The sequence below is a fragment of the Dermacentor silvarum genome, chromosome 7 (assembly GCF_013339745.2).
Source record: "Dermacentor silvarum isolate Dsil-2018 chromosome 7, BIME_Dsil_1.4, whole genome shotgun sequence".
Lineage (NCBI taxonomy): Eukaryota > Metazoa > Arthropoda > Arachnida > Ixodida > Ixodidae > Dermacentor > Dermacentor silvarum.
The window spans coordinates 26,071,723-26,090,042 of NC_051160.1; the positions used below are offsets into that span (position 1 = coordinate 26,071,723).

The following is an 18,320-nucleotide window of genomic DNA, read 5'->3' on the forward strand; positions in this document are numbered from 1 at the left end:
GAAGGGGTAACCGCATGGGGAGTAACAGTTAATCCCCTCTCACTTACCCCCTAAAATGACGAATGGTTGTGGCAAATCAGTTCGTCCCCTAAAGGAGTAACCTCAATACCCCATTTCCTCCTTTTCTTCTTTAGAGTACGAATTTGGCCCTAGCCAATACCGGGCTGTACGGTCTGCACCCCATGAAAAACATTCGGGGGGAGGGAGGGGCTCGAGCCCTAATTACCTTAACAAATTCTTAAGTCTTAACTAATTAATCAACTTCTTAAATAATATAATTAGATGAAAGGTGTCAGTGAGAAAACTGTAGAGCAACATGAAGAGCTCCCGATACAGGTTTCTGTTGCTCAATACGTGCTACATAAAATGTTTTTTTCCGAGCGTGAAAGAAGCACGCGAATACACGCACAATTGCCGCGCGACTGGCCGCTTTAGGACACCCTGTACATATCGAGTTAAAGGAAAGAGCACAACCGTACCATTCAATTCATGCCATGGCATACATGCCATGATATGCATGCATGTCATTAGATCATATCATGGCATGCCAATCATATTTTGACATACGTGCATGTCATGCCATTCATATTTTGATGTTGAAACGACCATGAAGAAACGACCATGACGGCATCATATCATTCATGTCGTGACATGACACGCATGTAATGCCATTCAAGTCATGCCATTTATGTTCGGTCATGCATGCATATCATGCCATAAATATTCTTATATATACCCATTTAAAGAAATGACCACGACGATATCACGACGTAGAAGATAGATAGATAGATAGATAGATAGATAGATAGATAGATAGATAGATAGATAGATAGATAGATAGATAGATAGATAGATAGATAGATAGATAGATAGATAGATAGATAGATAGATTCAAAATGCTAGAAGTCGGCAAAGAATGCTTCACACTAAAACGCTTTCACCTTGTGGCCTTTCTTCTTCTCAAACAATTATCGCCATCTGTCTTGTTTACCGTGATAAGCTCTTCATTTGTATTTGACTGAGAGCAGAAAAGATGGCGGAATGAAAGAGCGAGAAACCTTCACTGAAGCGGTGGTTTGGTCCATCGGGATTATCTTCACCGCATCACTTTCCTTCTTTTAGAAATCAGTTTTTTCGCTTTGTATTTCAGTGAGCTGGCTTCGAGTGTACTAGTTTTACTAGTACATAGTTTTACCAGAATGTCCTAGTTTGTTACCGGTAGGCAGGAGCGAATGAACGTCGGAATTCCCGCCTTCAAACGAAGCTCTGCAGGTGCCGCTACCTATCGCGAATTCAAGGAAGCAATCCGCCGACGTGCGTCCGTCAGCGTACGCGCGTCGATGTTTACGGCGTTCTCGGCAAGCAGCGATTAATAATTGAACGTAGCACTTCTTGCGAGGTGCTGTGAATTCGTTGCGAAAGCGCTACTGCGACTCGCGTGTTGAGCGACATAAAAACGTCTCGTTCTGCTTTTTCCTCCCCAAAGCGCAGAAGCAATGATTTATGGCGAAACTATTTGCGAGCAGCAGCCGCTGCCGCGCGGAGCAATACAAAATGGCGGCCGCTGGTGTGCGTTGATCACTGCGCTGGCGACTGTGTTGCTCGTAATGCGGTGTTTTTCTTGTTGCGCTAGACGCCTTCTGTCGTGACGCGATGCACTCACCTTAACGCAAACATGAAGAAGATCTTCCTGAGGCCCGTCGAAGGCGGACAAAAGACGGTGGAGCTTAAAATCGGCAAAACCATCATTGGCCGGGGCCCTCTTCTAGAAGTAAGTTCGCCCATCGCGCGAGAGCGCGCTTGTTTCTGTATTTCACTGCCTGCCGATTTTGTGCATGTTTGCGCTGCTGTTACGTTGTTGGATTTGCAACGTGCTAACCTGTCGCAGTTGCATGCTACGCAGCGCTCTGGGGCGTTTAAGCGTCACGTACGAAACAGCCGAAATCCATTACGGCAGCGTCCCCGAATTTTTATTGTTATTTTTTTATACGGTCCTTCCTTCACGGCAACAGTGCGGCGGGTGATTGACCGGGCAGGCAGGGGCTGAAATAACGCGTCTTGAGATCAAGCGATCCGTACGATGCATTGCACTACGTGGTATTGCGCCGTTAACTTTTTGTTGGCCCGCCCAAGAACCGAGACGCGATCGCTATCGTTGAGGGCTTCGAACGCTGGGATAAGATCCGCCGAACGCGCGTGGAATTCCAAGGCGCTCCGTTGCCTGGTTTGCCCGGACCCGGCAAAACCGGCGTTTTGAACAGGCTCCGCAGATCGCGCACGCGTCAGTTTTCACGACCTGATGGAATAATTCGTCGGAAAGGTGATGCGGCGCAAACTTTCTAAGCGTGTAGAAGGTATACTCGCCGATGCAGGTAGCCTGTACCGAAACTACACGAGCATAATGGGGAAACAGCGCCAAAACGTGGAGCGCGAAACAAGCAAGGCGACAGACATTGCGCTCAGTTAAAACTGAGCGTTTGTTCGGTGGAGAAGGAACAATATACAGAGCCCGCAACGCGGCCAACAAAAGAATGGAGAATGTGTACGGGCAAGGTTGACGTGTGTGCTTAGCAGGTGTTGCGAGCGGCGCTGAAAAGTGCTATATTTATCGCAAATTCAGCTGCCGCAATTATTTGAGCCCGAGCTTCGAAATCTCGGCAGAGCGCAGTATCGAATAATATTATTCGATACAGCGCTGATGTGGACCTAGAGCTGTGCATTAAAACTCTTCCAAGCATGACCCACTTGCCCGTTTTTTTTATTGTTTGTTTTGCCCACTCAGTGCAGCGACAAGAAGGTTTCCAGAAACCATGCCGTATTGGAAGTCAACGAAGACGGCGAAGTCTTTCTCACACCTGTAAGTTCTCGTATACACTTTAAGGGCTGAATTTTATTGTGTGGCGTACTGCAGGCTACCCATTATCCTAAGTATTGAAGTTAACACGTGCAGATTGCGTCTTTTGTTGGTTTTGGAGTATACTAACAATAAACTATTATGCTGTCCACAGCAGTGACATTCCACTCGGAACAGAATGCAGTAATGCACAATGGCTTTGTTTACTTAAGCTCACATGCATACTAAGCAATCCCAGGTGGGGAATAGGACTTCAGTGTAGGATCTCTCATAGCCTAAGTGCAACTTCGGCGTATTAAACCCACAGGCGGTTAGATCCATGGTTAGCATTCTCTAACTTGGGGTGACACGGACATATATGCTGTCATCCATTTTGGGCTTTATACTTGCTACAAAAAGTGACACGGACATATATGCTGTCATCAATTTTGGGCTTTATACTTGCTACAAAAAATTGATGACGCATAAACTCGGACGTTGTTTGTGATGATTATCATGTATTCTACCAAAACATTCGAATTCTAACAGGCTTGTTGCCTTTGCTGTAGCTGGAAAAAACACGCAGCCGGGGCTTGTGTTGAGGTCTGCACTTATGCAAGGACCATGCTGGGATAATGCACAGTTGGTGCTCTGGAATGGCAGAAACAGGCTTTTCAAAGTGCAGGCATCCTTTTGTACGAGTCTTTGCTTTCTTTAGAGGTGGTGGTGGTAAACATTTATTGTTCGTGAGCCTTATGTAACAAAACTACTTGTGAGGGGGGCTCAGGAGCGCGTAGGGTGGCCGGCAGCTTGTGGCCCTCGGTGACCCTCAAAGCCGAGTCCACCAGCCGTATTTGGTCTGTAGATGTCACGATGCTGAATTTGCATGGTTCACGTAAGGTTTAGTGACGTGTACGGTTGAAGTGGGCCTGTTCAAACCTGATGATTCAAGGTACCGATTAGTTCACAGCAATATTGAAATTTCTGTTTAGCATGCCATTTTTTCAATGTGTTTCAAAGCTGCTTAACATATTGGCTGACAATCTCTTGAGCATAATTCGACAACTTAACATGTCGGCTTTCAATGGCCACTTGGCCGGCATTCTCTGACCCGATGGAAGTGGAACAACTGCTTCCTCTCCTTCTTTTGCTGCCGGCTGGCATTTTTGTGCGTGTGCTTGCCCAGTGTGCGCCTTGTGTGTGGCTGTCTCCAAATTTAAGGCTGGTTTTGGTTTCAGACCCATGTCAACCCCTGTTTCTACCAAGTGCAAGGCAAGGGGCCGTCGAAAGTTATGAAGAAGGATAAACAGCAGTTGCTCCAGTCTGGTGATTCCATAGCACTGCTGCCAAACAGCTATAAGTACATTGTGGAAATAATCAACTCATCATCATCGTCATCAATGTACGTAATTTTCTTTAGGCGATTGTTGGCAACCGCTGAACTGATGGAAGTGCGTGCATAGTGTTAGCTGGACATGTGTAATTGATATAGTCGTATGAAATGAACAACTGATCTCCATTCTACGCAGCGTATCTGGGGATTTGCTGCATCGACGGCGCAGTTAACTTATTACCTGTTGCATGTAGTGCTTTTAAGGCTAGGGGCTCTCAGTTTCACTTTTATTTGATGAATTATGTCTCATATTTGTTCACGTGTGTGGCCATTGAAGTTGGCAGCTCACACTCAAGCGTGTCAGGTTAAATGTATGTCGCAGCAAACACTGCGATTGGGCTAGTTGGTACAAATACAATACTACAGACAGTGCAATATGGATGGAAACACAGGGGACAGATGACGTGCACTATCTTTCAGCTGATCTTAATATGAAAAACACATAAATGGACTCCCATTAAGGCGGACTCGGAAGGGACCATGAAAATCTGTTTGTTTTATGAGAAGTTCATCTTAAAATGATTCGTCCACAAAGCTAAAATCTGCTATCCCTAGTGCATCCAAATATTCACAGCACGAAACAATAACTGAAACAGCATTAGAACCAGAGGGCAGATATAAATAGATTAATTTATTTATTAGATATGAACAATTCAAAGAATTGCTTTATGCACCCTAACATATTGAGTAATTTTTGCTTACATCCTAATTGTTGTGCTGCGCAAACCTGTGCAAGGCCACCTATCCTGTTATAAAATCATCGGTGCCCTCAGTGTTTTGAAAAAGTGTGCCAAATTATTCAGGGCATTAACTGCTGCATCACGTGTGAATACCGCTGCCTCTTGTGGTTCCTGGATCGTTTCCTCACTATAAAAGTTCTAGCAGAACCCATCTCACGATGAATGTCGTCTGTTAATGGGGCTAGCATTCAAGCCATGTAGTGATACACTGTATTGCCCTTGCAGGCACCCGAAGTGGCAGCCTCACTGCCAACCACAATGCCAAATGATACCGTATCACAGCGTATCCTATACCTATTGCATCCCAGTTGAAACTCTGTAGTATCCCTAGTACCCTGGCCGCAAACTTGTTGCAATGGCCGTCCATCAAGCGGCTGCTCTCGACGCGGAGGTGTCTGTTGTGGACGGGGCACTGTTGCTTTAATATATTTAAAGCTATATACCCCTTGCGTCACCTTGGCACATTCAATCTGGGGGATTGGCCAAGAATGGGAACTTAGCGGTATCATACGCGAAGTGCTGATAGGAAGTACCCGTTGGTGAATACCCATTGGCCCATGTTGTCTGCTTTCCAAGGCAGCAGCATGTACATACCTAGTGGCCTGAGCTGGTAGACAACTTAGGACACTGGACGAAGGAGGTTAGATACAGGCAGACATACTCCAAAGTGGTTAAAGTTCCCAAAGAATGCTATTCGCATTAATATCAACCTTCAGAGGCACGTCGAGGACTTCCCCAGTTATTGCTTCTGCGGTGTCAGCCCTGCAGGTTTCCACCTCATCATCCACGCTGTCGTAGTTGCTTATGTCCACAGAAACACCGTTTGCTTTTTGTGTGTAGTTAGTAGAGTCGTACCCACAGCCAAGTAGCAGGCATCAGTGGCAGCTGCGTAAGTTTGGTTTAACCGAATTAGCAGTTCGTTTTAAACACCTTTTTTAATCATTAGGTCTATGACAAACCAATCAAATGTTAACACATTGTGTTCCTGTCAACTGTTTTCCTGTCAACCGGGTTTGTCTTAAGCCCGGGATACATGGAGCGAACTTTCTCGACGAACTTCACGCGTCAAGTAACGACGCGGCGACATGACGCAGGATGTTCGCTGTGTCGCGATACATGTGGCGAACGCCGCCGCGCGTTGGCCGCCATGTTGGCGGCGGTCCCGGCCGCCCGCTTCGAACTGAATTTGGCGTTGTCCTTGTAGAATTGACTTCGTTGGTAGCAAATGACTGCATAAACGGCTTTCGCTTAGTCTCAGGCCGCTTCGACGACAGAGTATTATGGATAACCTTGAGTAGTTTTCGAGATCGCTTCTCGTTTCGAACGCGTCTAAGCCTAGCGAAAAAAATATCCGATGCCAGCGTCATCTATCGGGGAAGTCGGGAGATAGGCATGATGACAGCATGTGGCCTCTGAGATCAGAAGATTTCTGTTGAAGGTTGTTGTAGAGAGCTTGCACTGCTTGTCTGTTTCCTCGCAGATCAGCGGATATGGGATGTACAAATACAACGCGATTCCTGAGAGATCATACTAGGAACTACTCAATCGGTGCAGAGACATGCAGACACGGCAACACCAACGCGATTGCAGACGACGCGAAAAGGCGCAGCATGCATTGCGACCGGAACTAGTGCCTCCTGATTGGCTGTCGTCCACCGCTGCGCGCTAGACGCTTCCGGCGGCGGCGTTCGCCCGACGAAAATGTTTGGACAGGCAGATCGGCTGCGGATGGCAAATTTCTTGACGCCGGCCGTCGGACATGTGCCACCCGACGAAGTTCGTCGCTCGGACGCCGGTTATTCGCTCCATGTACTCCGGCCTTTAATGGGAGTCTACGATGTATAGCACTTGTGTCATCTGCCTCTTATGTTTCCTGTCTGTTTTGCACTGCCTATAGTCACGGATAAGTATGCTAATAGTTAATTTGCCGTAAGTGGGATGCAGGTTCTTCTTCAGAATGTAAGAACTGAGGATTCACTCTACTTTTTTGTACTATCTTCTCTCTATGTTTTTATTCTATCAGTTTGAGAAGCTAATGTACACTCATTTCTTCTTTTTAATGTGTTATTTGTTTAGGAAGGTGACCAGCATGTATGGTAAGGCATCATAATATTTCACTTGAGGGTCGTGTAATTACTTGCTTGAACCCAGTCAGCCCTCTTATACGTGGGGCTGCATTCGCAGATCACCAGGCATAAAAGAGTCCCAGCCCGCAGACGATGCCGACAACAAGGACAGCATTGGTGAGAAAATTAATCCAGTAGGGTTTGCTGGGATCTGCACGTATTTACCTAGTGGGAAAGTGTGGGAACAGTTCTGATTCAAACACATGTTTCAGTGATTTAAACAAGCACATACTTGGCTTGTACATTTAAGTTGATCAATGTTATCGTAACAGAGGGGCCAACTTAAACTAATGGATTTTTTTTGCCAAAATTACTATTGAGATTGGTTGAATTATTTAGAACGATGGAAATTTGCAATATAAAACAAAATACACATCTGACAGTAGATAGTATCCTTGCACTGAAATGAAAAATCACTTGATTATGATGGTGCACTGTATCTGTAATCGACCACGAGTGTGGTCAGATTTAGCATCTCAAGGCGTTGTGATCTAATGAATGATTGTAATGACTGCAAATAGCAGTAAGCTTACCTGTTCTTTTTTTTTTTTTTTTTTTTGCCATGAGAACTTTATTCGTTCACCGTAGCAAAGTTTGACCTTCCCCAAGTGAGCTGGCATCTTTGTTTTCTAGAGTAAAGAAGTTGTGTAGAATATCGCACCACATTACACATTCTCTTGCACTATTACCTATCATTCCCCGAGACACCCTGCAAACACTTCCCAATCGAGCCTTGCAACTTTAATCCTCGCAGCAGTGGTATTGTCGGCTCAATAGACCGATTTCATGACACCACATCACAACACCACTGCTGCCGTATTGCATGCTGGTGGTCTTTAGCAGGCTGAAGAGTAACTTTGGTAAGAAAGGTGTTGTGTTTGTATCATGAAAAACCCACTTAGTCCTTGAAATCGAAAGGCAAGGAGGTGAGAGTAAAGATATTCTACATTAACAATAGGTTTGACCAGACTAAATTTCAAGGTTCTCCATAAACTTCACTAAAAAAGCCACAGTGGCGTTGTCCTTGGCGTTCCCATGAGTGTTGCTTTGAGCCCAAGCTCAGTGGGAAAGCGGTTTGGACTTCTGTCATCGTGGTACAAGCAGGGAAATTGCGCTTGCTCTTTGAGCTGTGGCAAAATTGGCCAATCTTGCATTTAGGGCTTCACCTCAGCTACAGTCATTAGGGGTGTGCAAATATTCTAAACTTTTGAATAATGCATCGAATCAAATAATTACTATTTGTAAATATGAATATGTTGTGAATGATTTTCAAATATTTTAAAATGTCAACTGTGCAGAAATAAACATAGAACTGGAGCAGAAGTGTAATAATTCCACACCCTCATGCATAGTATACTATAGGTATAATACATGCAAACTTGTGTAGTAAAGCAGGACCAAGATAACAAAACTATTCCAATCTGTTTTTATTCCAAACCCACCATTAGCCCTCTGTGATAGTTCAAAATGGCTCGCATTGGCAGTGGCTCGCCTGTATGGGCTGGGCCCGAGCCATTTTTACCTATGACGGAAGGCTAATGGCGGATTTGGAGTAAAAACAGATTGGAATAGTTGTACACTATTCCGGCCCAAGCTCCATTGATCAGGATGCCATACCCTATTGGCTATACAGCAATAATTCGCATTCTCTGAAGATTCCTGTCTATGTAAACAAACTGTTTATTTGTTCCTAATGCATCATTCGTGCTCTCAAGATGAAATGCTTCACAAAGTGCGATGTAATGACAGAAACTTGCTAACATTATGAATAATATTACGTAAACATTATATTTTATGAATTGTGAAAACAGCCATTCATTATTTGCAAAGTATTCGATGTATTCAAAACAATTCGCTTTTGGTGCTATTCGATTCATTTTTTTATTCAGTCTCAAAAATTATTATTCACATGCCCCTAGAAAACTTATAAAAATGCTCCATTTCGGCAGCGGAGAAGCCAGCCACAGCAGTCATCCCCTCCGAGGAAGCACGGAAAAATGGCAGCGCCGAGGAGAACCACCACTCGACGACGACTGTCGTCACAAAGACGGAAAACGGGGACCGGGGGAGCTCGAAAGAGGCCAGTCCCGAGGCAGTCTCCAAGGCGACACCGGCGGCGAGAAGGGCGTTGGTGGTGCCCCCGCAAACAAGGGTGATGACGGGGTGAGCAAGTCATCGACAGGAGGCACGAGGACACTGCCACGCTGGCTGTTAGATAGCGCAGCGAAATCGGCGACGACAGCAGCCAGCGAAAAAGCCAAGGCATCGAGTGCACAGAAGGACAAGAAAACCACCGCTGGTGAGTGAGCAGTAATTGGCAACACTTTTTATCACCGATGTTGCCTTCTCCAATTTTAAGGCGATACTGTTAAAGTTACAATAATGAAAAAAACTAAGTTGGACTGCACTAGTAAATTACGCTTCTACAATACCAAAAAAGCCACTCTTACCGTGAGAAGGTGGCCTGATAAACCAGAAAAGGTGCTAGAACAAAAGTCAGGTGGAGATGCCACCTTGAACTCCCCTCGAGAGCTCACTGTGATGTCACAGATTTTGGCGGTGTGTGCCCAGGCCTAGCTAACCTTTCATTGGGGGAGAAGGACTATGTTACCTTTTAAAGAAGCCAGAGGTGGAACCTAGCAAGTTTAGAAAACTTTAAGAGAATGGTTCGAATGGGGGGGCGGGGGGTTGAAATCTACAACACCATAGTTCCACACAATCGCTGGAGTTTCGGCGGGAAATCCAAGAAATCAAAATTTTTCCTTCGTTGTCTCTTCTAGTTATCATGCCACAACGTTAATGAAAATATAGCTTTCAAAGATTAATTTATCAGTCCAATGTGATTTAATTTTTTTCTCTTTCGTGTGCCTTAAAGGGCTCGTCCTGGCTCTAAAGAATTGGTAAAGTAGAAAATCGAGGGTCTGACAGAATTTCATCAGGGAGGATCATAGTAGCTAATAGACACAGTGCTTTCTGGCCCCTCAATGAAAGCCTTGTTCACAAACCAAAGCGTAGGTGTGGGCATTCGGTGTCAATTTTTGCCCATGCCAGCAGCTAGAGCATTGCCACGGGTTTTGCCAATCACTAGGTGGTGGTGAGGACCCATCGCGTGCGTTATGTAGCATGTTTCAACAAGCGCGAAACGCACATGACAGTGGTGCATGTGGGAGTCTAGTATCTCTCAGGAGTACCGACCACTGTGAGAAGCACTAGGACCAGGGCATACCTCAATCCCCACATGCATTATTCAGAGAAAAACAGCGCAGCAACAAGACCTATGAAAGATAAAACAGTGCAGGTGTTTGAATTGCTTCAGTTGCTGCGCTGTTTTTCTCGGAATGTTGCTCAACCAACTAGCCCAACTTGTTGTGGTACATTAGTTGAACAAGAGATGGACAAATATGAATGTTAAGAGGAAGCTTTAGCTCGGGCCCAACTCCTATGCCGCCTATTCAAGTACATGTAAAACGCAGAAACGCTTTTCTGTGATAACCCCTGGACCGATTGTAATGAAATTTATTGCACTTGAGAGAGAAAGTTAAAATTCTAGTGACTGTGGGAAGCGGAATTTCGATTTAGGGCTAGTACCGTAAAAACCGGACTATAGGTCGAACCGGAATATAGGTCGACCCCCCAACTAACCAATTCTAAAAATGAAAAAATATTTTTCAATGGCAAAAGTACCGAAAGACACCCTTACCGTTAAACAAATGCGACTCAGCCGGTTGCACAATGGTGACAGTATTTATTTAAATGCTGCTCCGTGCCGTGATGATAAGGTGCTGACAAACATGCGGGTCGATGGTCGCACGATACGAAGCCCACGGCAACATGGCGGGTTGCCAAGGGCTTCCGCATACTCAATCGCCATTTTCTTGAAGGCGACGGTGAATTGCCGTCGGCTTCCACTCATTTTGAAACAAAATGTGAAAAAGCAGCCTAAATGCGATGGCGAAGGCGCCTGTTGACTTCATCTGCCCATTGTTGCAAGACTTCCGTAGTTTTTCCGCCAATGTCCGGTATATAAGACGAGGGTCGACTTTTCGCAATGGTTTGTTGAAAAAAAGTTCGACCTATATTCCGGTTTTTACGGTAGTTTCTAAATTAATTTTTTTTAAATTCTTAAGTTTGAAGAAAATAGAAGCCCGAAGTTTACAAATTCGTAGTTCTGCAGAACAGATATAGCAATTCTGTAAACTGTATCCGTTAGAGCATCCGAAGCGGACAAACTTGATATGTCAATTTATATCTTACATGATTTTGTTTCATTGTTTACAACGCTTTTGCAGAAGCTGTACTCACATATTATTAGTTTCTTTTTTTTTTTTTAGAGCAATGTGTAATATATCAATTTTGTCTGCTTTAGATGTACTAATTAGGTGCAATTTACAGAATTGTGATATCTTGCAATTTTTGTACATCTTTATTAAACACTGACGACCTAAATCAGAAATTCATAACCAATAGATTCCAACTTTTTTTTTTTTTAACTGCAACAAACCTCATCAAATTTGGTGTAGTGGTTGCCGAGAAAAACGATTTCTCCTTTTCCATGTACTTAGACAGGAGCCCCAAGCTAAAACTTCCTCTTTAGTAGGCTCGTTGGAACAACCATTAACACAATATTTGGGGCAGCTACTCGCCAGACTACAGACATTGTTTGCACAAGATTTGCACTGAGAGTCTCTGCACCCATCACTGTACTGGTACCTGTTGTCGATGGCAGGACTGATGTTATTATTTTTTATTTAGTAGGGCATGTTCTTTTCACTTTGCAGTATGCAGAAATGCACACATTCAAGGAGAGAAGACTGCTCATTTTTAGCGATGAAGAACCTAATTGCGGCTTATTTGCGTGTCATGACAGGACAGATCTCTGCAGATATTGAAATCGATTTTGGGGCATGTGAATAAGAAATTAATTTCTTGCGACATTGGGGGGAAAATTTTCATTTGACGGTCTCAATAATAGCTGACATGCACTTAATTTTTTTAATATAAGAATCATACTTGACCCATTTATTACCATTAATGTGTAGTGCAGTCTGGGAAATGGTGGAGGATCTTTATTTTTGTCCTCTTGCCATCAGAGACGTGTGCGAAGCTCATCCTAAAATTGGATATGAGTTTACATTTGTTTGTAATTGCCCGTTCATTTGTGATTTTTGCAAATGAAAGGAAACCATTGACCCATCGAACCATTTGCTGAGCAGTTGGCATGTCTCTGCAACTAACTTTTCATTGTATGTCTTTCTCTTAGTTCGTTACCAAGTAATTTAAATATGAGATCAATGTGTTGAGAACTTCATGTGGTATGATTGTTGTTTGTTTTTTGTTTTTCTGAATAACGTTATTAAAAACCCACTTCTGTGCGGACAGTCGCATCCTCTGCATTGAGTAAGTACAGCATCATGAAAGTCCTTAGCGCTGCTGATTTTGTGGCTGTAAATAATTAGGTCTGTGACATTTAATAGTTTTTGGGGGGGCTGTAGTGGGTGTTTAGTGTTTAGGTGTTATTTGACATAGGGGGGGGGGGGGGGGGGCTGAGTGGTTGTGAGAGGTTGTTGTGTGTGTGCACGTTGTCTTTAGGAGCGACACGTTTTATTTCAATGTTTTTCTTTCTTTCTCATCATCCGCAGAATCAGCAACTGCAGCAAAGGCCGGGCGTGCATCGGGCAAAGAGCCGGCCACAAAAGCTCGCGGACGGCAAGCCAAGGAATCTGAAAGCGAGGCCGAGGAGGATAAGCCCAACCAGAAGTCTGAAGATGAGGCAGAGGAAGAAGAGGAGGAGGAGGAGTCTGAGGAAGAGTACACGCCCAAGAAGAAGCAGAAGAAGAAGCCGGAGCAGGCAGAGCGGCGCCCCGTCACGGCTTCCAGCGGCAATCGGAAGGGCAACCGGTCTTCAAGACAAAACCGTGGACTCCTGCAGAAAATCTCTCTCGGTAAGTGGTTTGTTGACACCTGCTAAGGGGGTTCAGAATTGGTTCTAGTTTATAATTGATAACAAAAGCAGCATGTTTGGGAGGAGGCCTTAACTATTGTCTGCCTCCAGCTTCTCCATTTAATACATATAGAATGCAGAAATGCTCTCGTCAGGCAACTGCTGCTCTTATTTGGATGTCAGTGGTTGCTGTTAGGGGCGCAGGAATATTCATTATATCAGAAGTAGACCGCGAAAATATGTAGCCTATATTACCCCCAGCGTTTTTTGGTTCAGAAACTTGATGTTCCCTGTTTGCTACTGACCCTTGTATTCGAGAATGTTCCTCCACTCAACAGTCCACCTTGGCTCAAGGGCGTAGATAGCAGCGCCACCCCTCGACAGAAGTGGTCACTGTGCTTCGTGATTGTCCACAGCGATTCTTGAGAAGGGTAGCGTCTTCATCAGTCGAGGGGCGGCGCTGCGCTCAACTCGGTGGAAAGTAGGAACACCTTTGAGTCGAGGATTGCGTGAGAATACAGGGGCAAGCCAAACCTAGCTGGATACAGATTCAGAAAGTTGCTGTTCTCTGTTTGTCCGACCTGGCTGCTTCTGTTTGGCGAACCTAGCTGTTTTAGTTCATGTTTTCTTTTTGCTAATACTAAGCCAACTTAACTTAGCTGTAAACAGGTAGTCGTTTGTGCAACCTTCCTCTAGCATGGTTCAGTGGCAGGGTTGGTGCGCATAGGCACTGGTTACCGAATGAGCATGCAGATCAGTATTTATTTTTGTGTCAACTCGCAGTTTTGTGTGATTAAGGTTTGCCTCATGTTTAGCTCGCTGGAAGAATGGTCATCTTGATTTATGTGAAGCGTTCAGGCATCGCAGATTTAAGGGATTTGTTGTTGTAGCTCCTTTTCTGAATAGCATGAGCAGTCACTCTTGATGTTACATCGCAACCAATTTCTCTACTTGTATCCAGTCACATGTGGTCCACTACTGTCATTGTCATGGTTGCGAAACATGTGGTGACCCTTTGCTTAAATGGGTGGCCTTCATTAGACCTCTTCTTTAATTGTTTCAAATTGCGAAACTAATTAGCATTTGAATAGAAAATTTTTGTATTCAAGCACCTCTGGTTGGCATAGAAAAGAAAAGAAATTCTAGTGATGTGTGCAAGTGAAATTTTAGGACCCTAATTTTCAATAGAGTAGCGAAGTGTGAAATGCTCAAAATATTGTAACTGCCTCTTTAAAACATCATAACTATGCAGAAAAAAAAAATGTATCTCGTACAGTGGAATCCCCCTACAACGAAGATTTTACGATGTCCCATTAGCTGCCCATAGAAAGTAATACAAAAAAAGTCTCTCCATAACGAAGACATTTTATTCGTCATTTCTGCTTCAACGAACTTTTCGCGAACGAAACTGGGACTGAATTGAAGTTGGAACTGACGAGTAGTCAAATTGGAAGGCCCTTCTAAAGCTGTGATGATCGTATGTCCGCTTTAATGCAGTTTTTGCGAACGAAGTCAAGTTCAAGGTACTGATTTACGGCACTGCAATTCATAGTCACGCATGGTCATCACGCGCCTGCGTGAGACCGCACGGGGTCACCACAATTGCTGCCGTTTTCTGTGCTGTGTGTGTCCGGTCGAAATGGCTATGCCAACGAAGAAGCGCAAATTTCTCTCTCGAGGAGGACGAGGCACATATGATCGCCGGGGCAGAAAGCGGAAGGAAAAAGTTTCGCAGTTTCGCCCGAAAGGCGAAGCATCGATTGCGATAGCAGATTAGTAGACAGCTATGCGAACTAAGTATCGCAGTTTTATCGGCCGTATATACTTGTAAACATTCACTTACGAACTAAATTACCAAACACGGTGTCACGCGCGCACAGGTAAACATGAACACATCTCGCTCGATGACCGCGGGAACTCGGTGTCAACACGCTGGAGTGAGAGGAGGCGCGGCAATAGCAGCGAGCAAATTGACCTCCGTGCTGTCTCGCACTTCAACGCGAACTAAACGTCAAAAGCACAGCGCACACGACTCTACCGGCACTAGTTGCACTTTGCCCACATCGCAGATCGCTTTGTAGATGAGGACCGCACGGGCACTCACTTTGTGCACGGCGCAGATTGCTTTCAAGAGACAGTGGCCGCGCCGCAGCCGCTGTTGTCAACATGATGCCAACGTCTCGTCGTTTGGGGAAAATGACAACCCGCTAGACACTGACTCTGGCAACTGCTTTGAAAGTAATGGATCCTTTTGACCTCATCTCAAAAGTTATCAGAGTCCAGGACAATGACATTGCGATGGCTCTTTTAACGGACTGTGAGCTCGTGCGTAATGCTTTTGCTTGCCGTGAAGACTGACCGACTTTTGTAAATAAAACTTCCGGTAAGCGCAAGCTTGCCAAGTTAGTCGACTTTGTTTTAAATATGCAATGAAATTGTGATAATTCAAACCGCTTCATTGCGATGGTGCATGTGCCGCAAAATGAGTTTTTTGCGATCGGCGGGGCAGGTGCGTTGAGTTAAGCGTTGGCCGCAGTGTACGAAAAATGCTGTAATAGTGGCGCGAAATACATTCTCTCGGGAAGTTGACACTTTATTGACCGACTTCGGCACGTCTCAACCTTAGCCCCCACGCCATTGCGAAGGTTTCCCAGACGATGGTTTCGGTTTCATTCGCAGCTTTGTCGTTTGGCGTACGTATATACACGCTTCCTGCACAATGACATTTTTTGTGTGTCCCGTGAATTTCGTTGTAGCGGGACTCGACTGTAGTGTTTTAAGCGGCCAAATTAATTAAGCATTGTAAATTGCAGGATATTTGAAATCGTAACTTCAGATATGTTAGTTTTTACAAGTCTTATTTATGAAACATTTTTGTTGCAGAGTCAAGCATAGTAGTATCTATAACTTGTCTACTTTAAATACTCTCTCTGCCAGTAACAGATTACAGAATTACAACATCTTATTTTCACACAGATTAGCATATTATAAGGATGTAAAGGTGTAAAGAAATATGACAGTGCGACAAATGGGAGCTCAAATTTGCCTCATACGAGAATAGTAGTTGTAAATGTTGGGCCCGTGTTCGAGAGCTCTTTTTCTGCTTTCAAATGAACACACCGTGGTCTTGTTTTTATTTTAAAATTTCGATCTATCTGCAAAATCTGGTAAGATTGCTTTATTATTTTTCCGAGTAAATACGGTTGATGGAAAACTTTAAAAAACGGTGGCTGGGAGTGAGTGTGCCAACCTCTGAAAAAAAAAATTGTCTATGAATTTATGGGCAATTTTGGCCTACAGATGATTTCGTTGCGAGCGACGATGACGAGTGGGACAACAGCTCGGACGAGTGGAAGCCGAAGAAGCGGCGAAAACAGGTGGACGATTCCGGCAGCGACTGGGAGGAGGAGAACCGTCGGACCAAGAAGACGCCACGCTTCGCGGCCTCGGACAGTGACTCCGCCAGTGACTGGGAGCGTGCAAGTCGTCGGAAGAAGGTATGCTTACATCAAGCCACGCTTACAGTGATAACGGCTACTCTGAGTTTACATCTGCTACGTCAGCAGTGGCACCGTGGGTCACTGTAGTTCTCATAGGTCAGAACAGGGAGTCCTACTGGGACAGATATAAGAAGTGCAGAAAATACGCAGCTTTTCTTTTTTTTTCTTCGTTTCTTCTTTTGTGTGTGTGTATGAATGTGTGCGAGTGCGTTCTCGTTGTACCTTTGCTGTCACACAATGAAAAAAGAATAGCAGTGCAATGTATCGTGGGTGCTTTCTTGCTCAGCCCGCCACGAGGACACGGAACAGGCGGAAGAGATCAACGTCGGAGAGTGGCAGTTCTGAAGAGAGTCAGAAGGCTCCTGTCAGGCGAGGCCAGAGGCGGCAGCCAGCAAAGCGACCCAGCTGCAAGTACGGCAGGAAGTGTTTCAGGTGGGTCACTGATCATCTCTGGGTTGATTTTTAAAAGATACATGTGGGGCACTACCTGCGTAGAGGCATGCTGGCCTGTCATGACATACTTCTACATTTTCAAAAGAGAAATGTCTTTCTTTTGTTGTACATTCCTGAAGATATTTACCAGCATATTTTTTTTTATTAATGAAGAAAGCACACTGTGTATACTCACGTGAAGGAAGTTGTGTGCACTGAAGAGTACAAATAAAAAAAAAAAATCAGTAGCCCCTCCCCTGTCGAGGAGATGGGAGTAAGCGAAGCTTGTCGTGTGTTTCTTCACTGTTCCTCCGAACGAATTGCACTGACGAGTACTACGTTGTGCTCGAACCACAACCGGTCACATGCACTGCAGCTGGCTCCGAAATTCCCTTTGAGAAACTCGCGTTGAAACGTGACTGTCGCACCGGTGAAGTTGGCGCTAGCGTTGCCGAGGCATGCACCACCGTTGTCGGGTTCCTGGAAAGCAAGACGATGCTGACGTTTGGCCTCAACATCGCGCTCTCTCAACTCGGGGTCCGCAGCTCTTCGCTGACTGTTTCCTCTGGGCTTCGGAAGCTCTCACGTTAGAATCGGCACGTGGACGACGAGCCCTTTCCCGAGCTCATTCACGGTAGGCGTTGCTCAAACATGTTAGGACACGTCGTCAGTTGCTCATGAATGGCTCGTACCCCTTAAGCAATGGCTCATACCCATGTAAACGTGGCCTCCTCATTACGACGACAGAAGAGAAGTGAAATACTACACTGGAATGATTAGCGGCAACGCAGCCAGCTGTGGAAGCAGACGAATACGACGAACGCCGGAGCAGTGGCAGGAGCGGGTGCCGAGCACAAGCCACCTGAGAGCAGCTGGCTTTTTTGGCGTTACATCGTGGGCGCGGGCTAGTGTATACAAGTTTCGCTTGAAAAAGGAAGTGGAGGGTTGGAGGCAGCTATGGATGCTCCACTCAATGCATTAGAACTCCTCTAAGAATATGTACATCTTCCATGAGTCAGCAAAAAATATAAGTGTAAGAGCCAGGAATGATGTCAGTGAGGATTGTAAATTGTTCCACATATGGATAAATGTTGTCATGACCAAGCATTCAACAACATTGTTGGTGAGTAAACATACCAACTAAGTATGTACTTGTTGGTTCTACTGTGTGTATCTTATGAAGCACCGTGACCTTGTGTTTGTTATATTCCAGGTCATTACTTTATTATTTATGGCAGCTTGGCGGGATACTGGCACCCAACACATTCTTGCTTCTCGTGCCGATGTGTCTTGATCAGTTGCAGCAGGTTCACAGTCAGGTGTTTACTCAAAGTCTGAAGCCGGAACTGCAAGAA

At 44.9% G+C, this 18,320-nt stretch overlaps 1 protein-coding gene across 1 annotated transcript in view; it reads left to right on the forward strand.

The window, feature by feature from the left end:
* The first annotated feature begins 1,396 nt into the window (after positions 1-1,396).
* Positions 1,397-18,320, forward strand: part of LOC119457775 (aprataxin and PNK-like factor) — a 31,177-nt gene continuing 14,253 nt past the window's right edge. Inside the window, 9 exon segments of the mRNA XM_037719472.2 lie at positions 1,397-1,771; positions 2,783-2,857; positions 4,072-4,235; positions 7,151-7,209; positions 9,042-9,236; positions 9,239-9,391; positions 12,732-13,034; positions 16,334-16,530; positions 16,820-16,965. Coding sequence (XP_037575400.1) covers positions 1,676-1,771; positions 2,783-2,857; positions 4,072-4,235; positions 7,151-7,209; positions 9,042-9,236; positions 9,239-9,391; positions 12,732-13,034; positions 16,334-16,530; positions 16,820-16,965 — 1,388 coding nt within the window. The 5' untranslated portion in view covers positions 1,397-1,675.